Here is a 15,965-nt window from a genome sequence, read left to right as displayed (position 1 = left end):
TTTAAGTTAACAGAAAATTTTCCAGAGCTTCTAGCAAGCGATTGCCACTTGTCATGTTGATCTCTTTGCAAATTCACGGTTGACAAAAACTTTTACTTCATTCCCTATTAAGCCAATTCCCATGAAAATCATCTTCTATACCACTTAAGATCTCACACCTATGTATCATCATGCCAGCTTCCCATATCAGCCATACATTCGTATTGTTGTTATGAATTTGAATGTAATTTTGGGAATATCACTACAAGGTCAACGTTCCCTATCCAATTATCCATGCAAAATCTTATTTGATCCCCCTCCCCCTACATGTTAGACCATCAAGTTATCAAACCACTTGGATTGATTATCTGCCCCACATACTCTTCTCAAATCTCTCCATCATAAAGATGAATTATTACTAGCTTTCCAACCCCAAGATTACACCAACCACGGTATTTAGAATTCAATACTTTCCACCAAAGACAATTCTTTTGGTGGAAGAGATTCCACTTCCACTTTGATAACAATGCATTGTTGAAGAGACTAATATCTTTCACACCTAAACCACCATGTGTTTTGGGTTGATAGATCATGTCTCATCGTACCGAGGATATTTTTTCTTTCCCTTCCTTATAGCTCCATAAAAATTTTCTTTGGATACTAACTAATAACTTGTTTAGCTACTAGTTTAGGCATTTTGAAGAATGATAAATAAAATAAAGGTAGGTATGACAATACAAAATTGATAAGGCAAATCCTTCCATCCATAAAGAGCATCGTATTTTTCCAAACTGATAATTTTTTCTTAATTTTATGGATCACCAATCTCCAAGTAGTTACCTTTCTTAGATTACCACCAATATTGGTATACCATGGTATGTAAATGCCAAATGCGTTAATATGAAATTCATCAATTAAGCATGACATTTTAAAATATTATTTGTCACTATAACCCCTTTGAACCTGCTCTTGAAAAAATTAACCTTCAATCCTTATGTCAATTCGAAGCATCTAAGAATACTTTTAATGGCTATGACATTACTTAGCTTAGCCTCCCCCTATAAAGACGATGTTATTTGCATACTATATAAATTTGATTTTCACTAGTGGAAAAAACATTTTTAAAATCGGTCGTTTTTTACTTTTAAAATCGGTTCTGTGACCGATTTTAAAAGAGCCGATTTTGAAAACTGGCACTTTTAAAATTGGTCGCTAACCGATTTTAAAAGTCTCACTTTTAAAATCGGTCAAAAGTGACCGATTTTAAAAGTTGGACTTTTAAAATCGGTCATGGCATGACCGATTTTAAAAGTTGTTAATTTTTTTTTAAATATTTGACTTATTTTAGGAGGATCCCTGAACAAAACCTGCAAATTAATAAAATACCAGACAATTCATATACTTTTAATATACCAAATTACATATAAATAACAAGAGTTGGTAAATGTCAACCATATATGTAATCAAAGTAACTTACAAATTATGTACATCCTAAACTACAAAATAAGTAAAATTGTAATCATAACTCGTAGCTAGCCAATGTTTCAATGAAAAATGTAGCCCATTGCTCCCTAATGGTGTTTATATCTTCTAGCGACAATGGTGATCGATCTATAAATATCTGTTAAGAAAATTTAGAACAATTAGAAGTAACTCTTAAAACATGATAAAATGCAAACTTAAAATAAAAAAATTTAAAATTCTAAAACGTACTTCAGTCCACCCAGATACTATTTGTGAATCAACAATAGTATGCATTGCCTTCATTACATAGTATCCGCACTCATAGTTTCCTTTTTGTTTATGAGACTACAAAAAGAATATAAAAACCAATTTTAGTAGTAATGGTAATTCAAAAGAAAATACCTTAGAAAAAATATCATTACTAAAATAACTTATTTTAAGAGAGACCCAAAGCATTTTTTTCTTTAACTTTGAACTTTTAAGCATATGGTATCCTTCCATAGCCCTAATGATAAAAGGACATCATTATTATATTTTAAAATAAAGTGTAATGATAAATAAAATAAAGTAGTTTTTTTAATTGATACTAGACTTTTTCCATTAGAAGAGTAACCATGCGACACTTTGACACCATTTAAGCACTCACAAAAACTTGTTTTCTCCTTTTTTGACAATGTGTGACATGATGGGGGCAAATATGTTCGCTTACCCTTAGGTTGTGGATACAATTGTTGCCGTATTCCCATGAGTTGCAAATCTAGACGAGAGTTGAGTCCATCTTTTGTCTTGCCTTGAATATTGAGAAGTGTGCCAATTACACTATTACATACATTTTTCTCAACATGCATGACATCAATGCAATGTCTAATATCAAGAACTTTCCAGTATGGAAGATCAAATAATATCGACCTCTTCTTCCATATGCTTCTTTCTTTGGGATGTTTTCCCTTCTTTCCAAGTGTCATATTTAAATTCTTCACCCGTTCATAAACTTGCTCACCAGTTAATGCAGTAGGAGCACTGTCATATTCTTGAAATCCATTAAAAGCTTTTTTTAACCTTCGATATGGATGATTAGGTTTAAGAAATCTTCGATGGCCAAGGTAAACTGTCTTCTTCCAATTAAGTAGTTGATGGTAACAAGTGTCCTCTTCACATATAGGGCAAGCTTTATGCCCTTTAACACTGTTGTCGCACAAGTTTCCATATGCTGGAAAGTCATTGATTGTGCAGAACAACATGGCACGCAACCTGAACAATTCACCTGAATACCCGTCAAACACATCAATTCCCTCTTCCCACAACATCTTTAAGTCTTCCACCAATGGACTTAAATAAACATCAATGTCGTTTCCTAGTTGCCTTGGACCAGAAATCATCATAGATAGCATTAAATATTTGCGTTTCATGCACAACCACGGAGGTAAATTGTAAATTGTCAACAAAACAGGCAATGAACTATGCTTAGTACTTAAGTTACCAAACAGATTCATTCCATCCGTAGCTAGTCCAAGCCTCACATTTCTTGGCTCCTTGCCAAAATTTGGAAACATAGAATCAATTTTTTTCCATTGCAAACAATCTGCTGGATGCCTAAGACTTCCATCACACTTCCTTTCATCTTCATGCCATCTCATTAGCTTTGTGTCATCCGCATTAGCAAACAAACGTTTTAATCTCGGAACAATTGGCAAATACCATAAAACCTTCGTTGGAGGACCCTTAGTGCTCACATCATAATCAGAATCATCTTGTTTCTTTTTATATCGTGACAACCCACATCTTGGACATTGATGCAACCCTTCAAACTCACCATGATATAACATACAATCATTTGGGCATGCATGTATCTTCTTATACTCCAAACCCATAGGACACAACACCTTTTTTGCCTCGTAGTTACGATTAGGCAATGTGTTACCCTCTAGAAGCATTTCTTTCAGTAGCTCTAACAATTCTGTGAAGCTTTTATCACTCCATCCATTTCTTGCCTTCAAATTGAACAATCTTAATATGGCTGAAAGTCTTGTGAATTTTGTACAGTTTGGATACAACGGCTTCTCCAAATCGTTGCACATAGTTTCATACATATGTGCACACTTGAATGATTCTGGACCAATATCACGAAGCATCTCCTCTAACCGATCATCCATATCTATCTCTTGTGTAAATGTTTGAGTTTGAGTTTCGACTGATTCACTTTGAATGTCAACATTTTCACCATGCCATATCCAACGTGTATAATTGTTAAGAAATCCATCACACAAAAGATGTTCTCTTATAACATCAAGTTCTAGCCGAGTCGCATTACAACAATTAACACAAGGACAAAAAAACCTTCCATTCATATCATCATTAGCATTTCGTATTACATATTCAATAAAATATTCTACTCCAGTCTCATACTCATCACTTATACGTGATGCATGTATCCAACTTCGATTCAATAACCAACTTTTATCCATAACTTCTGTTCATCATAAAAAAAACATAGACCATGAACGTTAATCTTACTATTTTAATCATTTGTATTAAATTTCAAAAGGGAAACTAAGGTTCACTCAATATGTGCATAAATATAACATCATACTAATTTATAAAAATCAAATAAACCACCTAATTTTTCTAAACACTAAATTACTAGGTAGACATTAATTATATCACAAATTATTAATAAAATACAAATATATAACACATACATACAAGGGGTCCAATTTAGAAAAATGCCTAAAACTGCTTCAGTGTCTGGAACAGCCCTGGAACGGCCCCAGAACGGGCTGTTCTGCAAGCAGAACGGCTTGTACTGCTTGCAGAACGGGCCGTTCTTCTTGCAGTACGGGCCGTTCTGCAAGCAGTACAGGCCGTTCTGGGACCGTTCTAGGGCCGTTCCAGACTCAAAGTTCGCCCAGAAACAAAGAAATAAGAAGCATGAAACGAAAATGTTACCTCAATGTTGAATTCGTCCCAGAAAATGAGAAGCTGCACACTTTAGATGAGAGTCCTAGAGAGTAAAGAGGAAGAATATATGATATTGAAGCAAAATAGTAGAGAATGGAGCAATAGGAGTAGAGATAGTGTAATTAATTCTCTGATACTACTTTTAAAATCGGCTGTTCAATTACCGATTTTAAAAGTGATACTTTTAAAATCGGCTCTTGAACAGCCGATTTTAAAAGTAGACTTTTAAAATCGGCTGTTTAGAGCCAATTTTAAAAGTCTCACTTTTAAAATCGGCTGTTCAAGAGCCGATTTTAAAAGTAGCGTCAGGGACTTTTAAAATCGGTCATAATGTAGCCGATTTTAAAAGTGATGTCATTACACTACTAGAAAAATTAATATTTGTGACGAATTTTGTGACGGAAAAAATAGCATCGCTAATAGTGACGCATTTTGTGAGGGAATTTTAAGTTTTGTGACGGACTAAAATTTATTGACTTTTGTGACGGATTTTGTGACGGAATATATTCCGTCTCTAAAAATCCGTCACAAATTTCGTCACTGAATCAAAAAAAAAAAATTTGTGACGGATTTTGTGACGGAAAATTTTTCGTCTCTAAAAATCCGTCACAAATTTCATCACTAAACAAAAAAAAATGTTTGTGACGGAATAAACTTCGTCTCTAAAAAATCCGTCACAAATTTCGTCACTAAATAAAAAAAAATTAGTGACGGATTTTTCCCTCTCAAAATTCCGTCACAAATAAGTTAAAATATTTTGTGAAAATATTTGTGACGAATTATTCCCTCTCAAAATATTAAATTTTATTTATGAAACTTTCATATTTAAGAATTATGCATAATTAAAGAAAATATGTTAAATATTTTTAAAAATAATAATAAAAATAAAAATATTTTATTTCATTAAAAGACTGAAAAAATTATGAAATTTATTTAATTAAATAAAAAATTATCAATTTTGAGCATAAGAAATTAAGACATTCATTAAAAATATTTAAAAAAAAAACTTGTGAAATTAAAAAAAAAAAAAGAGTATTAATTTAATTTTGGCTTAATTACATTTTTGTTCCCTCAAGTATTGTAATTGTGCAATTTTGATCCCTAAGGTTTTAATTAGATAATTTTAGTCCCTAAATAATTGTAATTGTGCAATTTTAGTTCTTTAATTTTTAATTGAACAATTTTAGTCCCTCAAATATCATAATTGTACAATTTGAATGTCTCCCATTAAAAATTTAATAATTTTAAAATTTTAATATATATATATGTATAATAATTTAAATTATATAATTATTTGCTTATTTAAGTTAGCATATACTATAATTTTTATTAATGTAACAAATGATATATATTTAATATTACTAAATAAATAAAATGTATATATTATTAATAATTTAATATTGCTAATAAATTAATATCAATAATATTTTTAGTATATTTATAGATAAACTCATAATTTGATAAATATAACTTAGTATATGTTAATATAATTTTACAAAAATATAAATATACTAGATAAGATATGTATATTTATAATTAATATACTTATAATTTTGTAAAAGTATATTAATATATAATAAGTTATATTTATCAAATTATGAGTTTATCTATAAATACACTAATAATATTATTGATATTAATTCATCAATAATATTATAAAAATAATAATATATAAATTTTATTTATTTAGTAATAATAAACAATTATACTAATAGAAAATTCGGGATGTTACAATTTGATATATTAATGAAAATTATAATATATTTATTGTTATTATAAATATATTATTATTTTAAATTTGAAATACTACGATTTTGCATTTAAATTAAATTATATTAATCATTATTTTCAAGTTTAAATTCAAAATATTATTTATATATTAATTTAATTAATAAAAATATAAGGTAGTAATTTTAAAAATAATTGTATTTTAACATATTTTATTATAATTTCATTTTAATTTATTATAAAATAATTAGAATATTTAATTTAACGACATTAAAAAAATAATCATTATAAAATTTATTCTTTTTAATTTAATTATTTATTATAATACTTTTTAGTTACCGTATTTACCAAAAAATTATTTTTAATTAAAATATATTTTAGAATTTTAGTTAATTCATTATCATTCACTCACTTGATTAAAAAGTGACAAAATATAATTAATTAAAAATGAATGTGTAATTAGAAAAGTTTAAAATATTAATTTTTTAATTTAATAATTTAATTATAATATAATAAATTTAAAAAAACTTTTAAATTAAAGTAAAGAAATCAGAAGTGTCAATTTATTTTTCTAAGTTATTGATTTCTTTTGATTTGAATTATAATTTTTATAATATTTAGATTTATTATGATTTAATTTTTATAATTTAACAATCCAACCCTTAAAAATAATGTTTATTTTTAAGATAAATATTATTTAATTATTTATAAACTTTATTTATTAACATAAATAAACTTTATTTATTAACATAATTATTTAATTATGTTAATAGTATATGAAACTAATTAAAGATTTGATACTAAATTAATATGATTATCCGACACAAGTGAAATTTAAAACAATTTCTTTATTTTAATCTAATTTAATAATAACATGTTTGATTTAAATTAAATTTTAAAAAATTATTTATTTATTTATTTTAAATAAATTAAGCACAAATTAAAAATATATAAAAATGCTCATAAATATTTATTTTTTATTTTTTAATATCCATTTTCTTTTTTTTTTAGGTTAGTAGCAAGTAGTTTTGCCGGGAGAAAAGCAAAAGCAGAAGGGGGAAAGAGTGAGTGAGTGAAATTTGGCATCAAATTTTGAAAACCACCCCACACACACTTTCACCCTCCATCAAACTCCAATTTCATTTCTCTCTCTCTTCTAATCCCAATTCTCTGGTCCCCCCTCCCCCATCCATGGCCACCGAAACCCTAGAAGACTCCAAGCCTCCGCTCCACAACGCCAAATCGCCACCGGCCTCCGAGATTCCGAAGAAGGAGGCTTCAGCGAAGCGGGGTTTGCCCTTGAGGGTGAGGGACTTGACGCGAGTGAAACGCGAGGTCGCACGGTTGGGGGAGAGGGCGTAGCAGTTCCGGTCTCGCCGCGAGGTCAGGAAGTGGAGCACGTTTTCCATGACGTTCTCTAGGACCTGGTCCGGGAAGGGGGCGTGGGGCTCGGACTGAGCGCAGGTTCGGCTCTTGGAGGTCGAGGATTCCGCGATTTTAGGCTTGGGCATTTTCGTCGTCACCAAAACCCTATCGTTCGCCGCCGCGTTCTCTTGCTGGCGCTGGCGATTCCCTCGGTGTCGACGAAGGCGGGGGGATTTTCCTGCCGCTAGTAGCGGCGCTCCTCTCCGACGTTGCCAAACAGGTGAATGTATTTGTCATTTTGACATTCTATTGTCTGATGCTGTTTGTGTTGTTGTTGTATGGCTCAGGGTGCGCTTTATTTTGGAGTGGAGACACTTCTCTTGAAGTGTGAGACATGGATTTCTGAGGCATTCTCACCTAAAGGGTTTCAATCTACTCAAATACAACTAGAGGACTTGATTCAAATTTGGAAATTTGGCTCGGCCCTTGGTAAAATTTGTTGTTTTTAATGGCAAACGTCATTAACTTGCAACTTCAGCCCTTGCTATTCTTGCTTTTGGCTATAACACCACACGGTTTATTCTAACAATTGTTATTTATTTATTTATTTATTTTAATGTATTGGCTTTTGCAGCAAGTGACTTTATCCTGCACTTATGTATGGGCTACCTAGCAAGAAATTTTGTATGTACTCAACTCTTTCACTAGAGCTTGTGCAATAAACAGTAATCTCATGCCTTGGAATGTTTGTTCAATTGTTAATCACGCATCGTTGTGTCTCTGTCTGCCCATAAATAAATCTTGTGAGGTGCTTTTACATACCTATTGATTGGACTATTATGTTCTGTAATTTCAGTTGCATTTATTCTGTTAGAAAGTCAGTTAGTGTGTTTGTTAGTTGCTGACTCAGCAGTGAGTCATAGGGCTTAGCTATATAAGGGTTTATCCTCTGTACTGCTTCTCTTAATGATGATCTCATAGTTCAGTTTCTCTCTGTTATGTTTTTCTCTCTGATGACCAATTTTAAAATCTCGATTTTAAAAGCCATTTTTGTACTAATGTTTCATCTATTTATCTCTAACTAAAAACCTTATCTTCTACGAGAAACAAGAATAGTGCTAAAGGATCACCTTGCTTGGGTTCTTTTTTAGGTTGAACTTGTCAGTCGCACTACCATTCACAAGTACTAAAACAAACCCCGACTCTAAACATGCTCTTATCTATTCCACCCATTTTTTGCAGAAGCCCAACCTTTCTGACATCTACAATAAAAAATTTGACAAACAGAGTCATATGTTTTTTCATAATCCAATGTAAAGAAGAACAAAAAAAACATTTTTCATTTTTCATTTTTCTTTTGGCTTCATCAATAGCCTTACTTGCAACCACCATGCTATAGAGAAGATTCATATATCCTAGAAAAGTTCTCTATCTATGATTAACTATTGTTAGCAACACCTTTTTTATTCTATTTTACAAGAATTTTTTCCAAATCTTTATACATGCAATCCACCAAAGATATAGGCTTGTAGTCCCCAAAGCTATGTGGATCATGATCTACTCTTGGTATTAAGGAAATAAAAGATGAGTTAATTCCTTTTGGTAGTTTTACATTAACATGAAATTCCTTTAGAAATCTTATAATGTCCCCCTTCAAAGTTCCCTAAAAAGCCTCAATGAATTTAAAGTTAAAATCTTTAGGTCCTGAACTCTTCAAATTGTCATATTCCCACACCATCTCCCTAATTTCTTCTTCCTCAAAAGAGAAAATTATGGTAACATTTTTCTTTATAAAGATTTAATTTCAAACACCATTTAGGCCTATTCTATAATTCATCATTAAATCTATGTTGAAAAAAATTCACCTCATTTTTCACTTCCTTTTGATCTTGCACCCAAGATCCATCAATTATGAATCCCAACAAATTATTTCCTCCTCCTCCAATTCATTGTCATGCATGTGGATAAATTTGGTATTCATGTCCCCATGTCTCATCGTTCTAGCTCTTGACTTTTGGGATAACAATAATTCACTTTAAACCAGCATGCTCTAGAATTCTTCTTACAATTATTTTTCCTCAATATTACTTCCACCTCTTGTAGTCCCTCAGTCTCCTTTTTTTTTTATCCAAGGTATTCATTTTTGCTACAATTTTCTTGTGCATAAAGTGTAGATTCATATTCCAAAATTTCAACCTCCTTTTAAGATCTTTCAATTTTTCCTTTAATATATATAAAAGCCCCCCAACCTAGAATTTCCATATTCCACCATGATTTTTCAAATTCTGAAAACTCTTTATCATCAAACTAACAATTGAAATGATTTAGAGCCCTAGTCCATGACTGAATTCGTGAACAGCACCAGACAATGATCTAATATATATGTCTCAATCTAGGATAATTTGCTTGCTTCCTGGCCAAGTGCTAGTCCACTCCCTCGAGATTAAAACCATGTTAATCATACTTTATGTTGATTTGTTAAGGCTGTACCAAGTAAACTGCCTTCCAACCATAGGAATGTCTTTAAGCCCTATATCTTGGATAAAATTATTAAATTCAATTCTGTCTCCAATGCCATAATCTCGCATATTATCCCCCTTGTCTCTAGAAGCACTTCTAACACTATTGAAGTCACCTAATACACACAAAAGACTGACACTACTTGTTTCCCATTTTTTGTTTTAGCTCTTCCCAGACCCTCCTCTTATGTGCTCTATCACATGGTGAATAGATATTCACTATAATAATTTGTGTCTCAGTTCCTTTCCAAGCACCTTCCAATCCAATATATCTAGAGTGCTCTTAAATTGGGAAATAACATCCAAGCTTTTCTTATTCCACACATAATAGACCCCCTGTTGTATTCACTGTAGGGACCATCGTCCACTCCGCTTCTCTATCCCCCCACACTAAAAGGAACAAATGACTAGTTACTTTTGCTTTCTTTGTCCCTTGCAAACATAGAATTTGAACCTCTTCCTTCTGTATCAGACTCCTCACAAATCTTCATTTTCCCTTTCCCCCAAATCTCTAATGTTGTATAACATGATATTCATTTATTAATATGTAAATTTCTCACTTACTCATCTATCGAGCTCCCTTATGCCTTGACTTTGTTTCCTCTAATTCCATCAATTTACTTATTAAGTTTTCCTCATTTTCACCGTACGACATACCTACCGATCTTCCAATTTCCCAAATCTTCTTTCCCTCCAAAACTTCTTTCTTCAGCCATAATAATATTCAAGTCACACATATAAACTTAATGTCATGAAACTACTTAAAATGTCATGTGAGTTTTGAAAAAAAAAAAAAAAAACTAACATAACTTTCTATATTTTAATTTGGGTCGTTCAAAGACAAGATCAAATGAACTATAATGTATGATTTTGGGGTCATATTAATCCAAAAAAAATTAATTTATAATATATATTTAACTTTAGCATAACTCTTTAAAAATTTATATTTAATTTGTCCCTTCAATTCTTCTATATATTATTGTTACATCTTGTTGGAACTAAAATAAGTAATATAGTAGAGAATTTATTTAAAGTTGTTTTTTTTATGTATTTTAAGATTCATGGTTTTTATTTTTGCATGTATCTTTATATTATTTTTTTATCATTGAGTAAAATACGAGACAAACTAAGGTCTAGTAAAAAATTACATCCATGATATCAACCAAAATAATAAAACTTATAACTTTAGAAGACAAGTATCTCATATTACAAAAATATCTGAACAAGATGAACTTTGTTTAGCTAACCAATTTGCACATTGATTTTTCTTTCTTAAGGTGGGATGAAAAGAAAATTGTCAAGCTTGTTCACCAATAGATTTGATTTTGGTAATAAGAGTTGCATGTATTTCAAAGAGGATAACCTTGTTAGATTAAATTATATAAATTAAAGAACCAGTCTCACATATGATCTTCCTAAAGCTAACATTCTAAGCTACTCAAACCATGATAGATAGAAAAAGTTATGCATGCATGTTAATAATAACACCACAATTACTAAAAAAAAAATCCAAAAGCCAATTACTACATAAATTCCTAATGAAACCCCAAATCCTGATATGCTTGGATTTCATATAAGCTTTGCATATATCTTTATATTCAAACACTTATATTCCATGTCTCATGCATAAAAATGTCTTATATATGTACAAAAAAAATGTTTTGTATATATATATATATAATATAGATGCTAATGTGTATTTACGTGATGAGTCAAAATTTGAGACAATTATTCAAATAAAGTCAAGCTTTAAGTGTTTCTCTTTCTAAACTCCTCTATTTATTTCCTTTAAAGTGGTATCAGAATTAGGTTTTTTAAAATGTCTAATTTCACTGTGTCAATTACTTGAAATATTATTAGCCATGTCATCATTTTCTTTTTAGTATTTTTACATATTAAGATTAAGGACAGGAGAAAAAAAAACAAATGATATAGAATTCACCAAAACGAAAGTAAAAAAGATAAGCAAAGAAAGGTTAGATAATGGTAATCATAATCAAAGCCATTTATCAAAAGTCATTTGAATTATTTCGGTTAAGCGCTTCTACATGAGCTTATGCTTTGTCCGACTGAAATACTATTTACCTTTACAACCTAAAGTTGTAAAAGATAAACGACAGATACGCATCATGACACATATATACCCAATAATCTTATCCATTCCATGTTCTTAGTCCTAGCTAAATGATAATAGGTTTAATTGTATTTTTTTTTCACTTATTTTTTATATATTTTTTTTGCATGTTTTGCTATCTAATTTTTAAAATTACATATTTTGTTGCTAACTTTCAATATTATGTACATTTTATCATCTTATTAATTGATTATTGATAAGATATGTTAATTATTGATATAATTTACTAATTATTAGCATGACATGTCAACCACTACTGTGGATTATTAATGTATATCAATAATGATATAACATAATGTAATATGTCAACAATTAACATGTCACATCAATAATCAATATATCATATCAATAGTTAACAAATGACATCAAATAATCAACTAATAGAATGATAAAATATACAAAATTTTAAAAATTATGTAACAAAATGTATAATTTTAAAAGTTAGATAACAAAATTTACCAAAATATAAAAATTGAGTGAAAAAAAATACAATTAATCCATAATAATATATCATCAAGCAAAGTCACTTCTATCATTCAGCACCATTTTTGCTTTCACCCTCCCACAAACAAAGTCAAGGTTGTAAAACACCGGCAACATGGCAATAGAGCACAAGAAAACCAGCAGTGGCCCAAAGATCCAAAGCAAAAGAGGAAGTGCTGAGTAGAAGATCCTGTTTCCCACTGTGTTCAAAATGGTACCTTTCTCGAAAATCTCAGTTAAATATTCTGGGGTCACCAATGACATGGCATCTTGTGGTGTGCAAATAAGGATGCTCAATTGGTTTAGGAACCTTATTGAAAGACTGTGGCAGAAAAATGAGAACAAGAATGTGGTGAGGAGTGTCACATATTTGAGTGATACCATAAATTCGCTATGAGCACCATAGATGGTATCATCAAGAGGCTTTTTCACACTGTAAGTGCTGCTTATGATTGCTGCCAAGCCTGCTGAGAGGAGAATGGCTGTGGTGGCCATAAGGGTTGATCCCATGATCAGATTCCGAAGACTTTGAGCTACTAGGATGTTCTTCTTTTCAATGTCCTGCCATGGTTATAATGTTTTGAATTCAATTACAATTGAAGATAAAAAAATTCATGCAGTTTGTAACACTGAATATAATTATATACCTAGCTATGTTTTCACTTTTTTTATTTTTTATAAACATTTGATTTCTTAAATACCCTACAATTTAAAATTTAAAGGAACATTTTGTTATCCCACTATGATGTCCGAGAAACATGTTTAGTAATGTTTTGTGATTAAGTGTGTGCATATATAGCACTTATGTTGGACTAAATGCTAATCCAACACCATCATTCTTTTCGCATTCTTGCATCAGAATGAAAAATATATCCATTCAACCCAATTCAACGAATTTCCTAACCAATCCTAGACTTTATATGATATGGTCATATGGACATCAAGGAATATCTAGCTACTCTTTTCTAAAATACTAGCTTATTTTATGGCTCAGAATTAAGTGAAAAGAGTCTTCAGATTTGGGAGGAAAAGAAAAGGTGACCCACTTAGCTAATTACCATTCAGGCCAAAAAGATTAAATTAAAGTAATAGACTGTGACCGTAAACATTTTCAACCAGACCACGAAATAATGGAAGTGGAGTCATCACCCACTTTTTTTTTTTTCTTAATGAAATTAACAACCCCCACTTCTAAATGAAAGTGACTGTTTATATTTTGCAAAAATAAAATAAAATAAAAGGGACCAGACTTCGTAGTAAAAAAAAAGAACAAAACAAAACCCTGAGCCGGCAATTTTATGATGATTCTCTCAAATATTCAAGATTCTAAACTGATAAACATCATAGCAAAGATAGGTCCCTGAAATTCATGAAAAATACAATATATGCACGATTTTTAAATTAATTAATGGAACTCTTAAAAACATTTTTATTACAAAGTGTATTGAAGTTTCCCCGATAAACAAAAACATTTCAAATACAGCGTGCTTTTAAAGAGGCTTTTTTTCACAATTCCAAGCATCACTAGTGAACACAGTCTTGATCAAGCAAACGAGATATCGTCAAATTTGGTGCATGCATAAAACAACTAAGTTGGCAAAGAAATCAAAATCGCACCTTAACCAGCCATTAGATTTGTTCCCCAAATTAACACAAGCCTTGTTAACTATATTGACCAACGAATAGTTAAGTTATATATGCTTTCAATAATATATTGTCTCCACTCTCCAGCGTCTAAGTAACAAAGGGAGCTAAAGTAGCTCAAGTGACAAAGTATGTGCCCTACTTTAAGTCTGATTGGATGAAAAACTTTTAAGAACTTCTCTAATAAATTAAAGAGCTTTTTTCTAATAAAAAAATATCTCAAATTAGCACTTATATATTTTGCATTCAAGCATGCTCTTTATGGAGATGAAGATCGATATATATTATGAAAAACTAATAAATGAAATTGAAAAGTTGGATTTACATAAGTTTAGAATTTTAAATACAGTGGTAGCTTTAGTTCTATGACAATGCTTTCATTGAGAGTGATAAGGATGAAGAAACAAAACACAATAGGTATTTGTAGTTAAGATTTTGATGGACATGATTATAAATTTGCATACCTTCAACATGGCAGGAACCCAGAAGCGTCGAGCATGAGCATTGATTCCAAGTGTGGTGGAAAAAGGCTGTGTGCGAGTCTTATGCCACAACCAAGCATGATAAGCAACGGTTACCAGATATCCTAATGGTACAAGCATCATATCCAGATAATATTTCCTCCATTCCATTATTAAATTCTTTGCTCTCTCTTTCTCTACTTATGAGTTGTACGTGAGTGTGTGTGGTTCAATGCTACTTCAATGCTCTCTATATATATGCCGTGATCCTTTTAGATTCTTCCTCCTAGCAAGGAAGTTCTATTTATAGTGGAAAATCATGTGAGTGGAAAATGGAAAGCAAAAGATATGTTGCCAACTAGGCTTTGCTAGTGCTAGTGGTTACGGAGAAAATCAAGTTTAGTCGTGAAATTCTTGTTTTACTTTTAAAAAGTATGCTTGAATATTAATAAATTAAATAAATGGTATTAATTCGCTCTTCTAAATACAATAACAACTTGTTCATGATATGAGTAGTAATGGGTTTGGATCTATTAAATAAGTGGATAGGGGTTTGAATTTAATAGGGAACCTTTCAGTATTTTTACATAAGCATATTTGTTTGAGTGAATAGTAAAAAATACTCTTTACAATCGTATGGAAAATATAATATATTTTTTAATATAATATTTATTATTGATTAAAATTTATAGATCTCCTATTTTTATATATGGGGTCTTACTCGTAATTTTATAATTTTTAATAAATAATAAAGTGTGTCCAAAATAAAATGTAAGATAATGTTAGTATATGTTGGTAATGTTCTATTTACAAATTGTGAAATTTTGTGCATTTAACGGGTTTTTTAACTGTAGAAAATCCCCCATTGAAATAAGTTGTGCTATTTTTTTACTAATGCTTTTAGTGAAATGCCAGTAATATGCACTTTAATTTTTGTATTGACTAAAAATTTTTCAAAAGTTACAAATTTTGGTGGATCTCATAACTTATTTAATGAATTGTGGTGGGTCACTTATTAAAATTTGTAATTTTTAATAAATTCAACTAATGGTAGATAAAGTGTTAGAAAAAGACTGTTGTTAACATTCTTCATATTTTTATAATTTATTTATTTTATTTATCTTTTTCATATGCCTTATTTTATTTTATATATTTTATTATTCTCATAATTATGTGACATGTATTTACTTTTGCTTTTGTTTTCGGCCACTCACCCAAAGAAAATATATA

The 15,965-nt window shown here is 30.5% G+C and overlaps 2 protein-coding genes across 2 annotated transcripts; both read right to left on the bottom strand.

Moving 5' to 3' along the window:
* Positions 1 to 1,921: 1,921 nt before the first annotated feature.
* Positions 1,922 to 3,908, bottom strand: LOC109796473 (uncharacterized). Its single transcript, XM_083072936.1, has 2 exons — positions 2,031 to 3,908; positions 1,922 to 1,948 (listed from the first exon to the last, which is right to left on the bottom strand). The coding sequence occupies exons 1-2, from the start codon at positions 3,906 to 3,908 to the stop codon at positions 1,922 to 1,924; spliced, it is 1,905 nt and encodes a 634-aa protein (XP_082929062.1).
* Positions 3,909 to 12,018: 8,110 nt separating this feature from the next.
* LOC109818507 (uncharacterized) lies at positions 12,019 to 15,027 on the bottom strand. The gene is made up of 2 exons (XM_020383992.3): positions 14,739 to 15,027; positions 12,019 to 13,191 (listed from the first exon to the last, which is right to left on the bottom strand). Exons 1-2 carry the CDS (start codon positions 14,904 to 14,906, stop codon positions 12,661 to 12,663), a joined length of 699 nt encoding a protein of 232 aa, XP_020239581.1. The 5' UTR covers positions 14,907 to 15,027; the 3' UTR covers positions 12,019 to 12,660.
* Between the last annotated feature and the right edge of the window lie 938 nt (positions 15,028 to 15,965).

The sequence above is a fragment of the Cajanus cajan genome, chromosome 1, assembly GCF_000230855.2.
Source record: "Cajanus cajan strain Asha chromosome 1, NIPB_CcT2T_4, whole genome shotgun sequence".
NCBI classification, from domain to species: Eukaryota; Viridiplantae; Streptophyta; class Magnoliopsida; order Fabales; family Fabaceae; genus Cajanus; species Cajanus cajan.
This window is presented reverse-complemented; position numbering and strand designations above follow the sequence as displayed.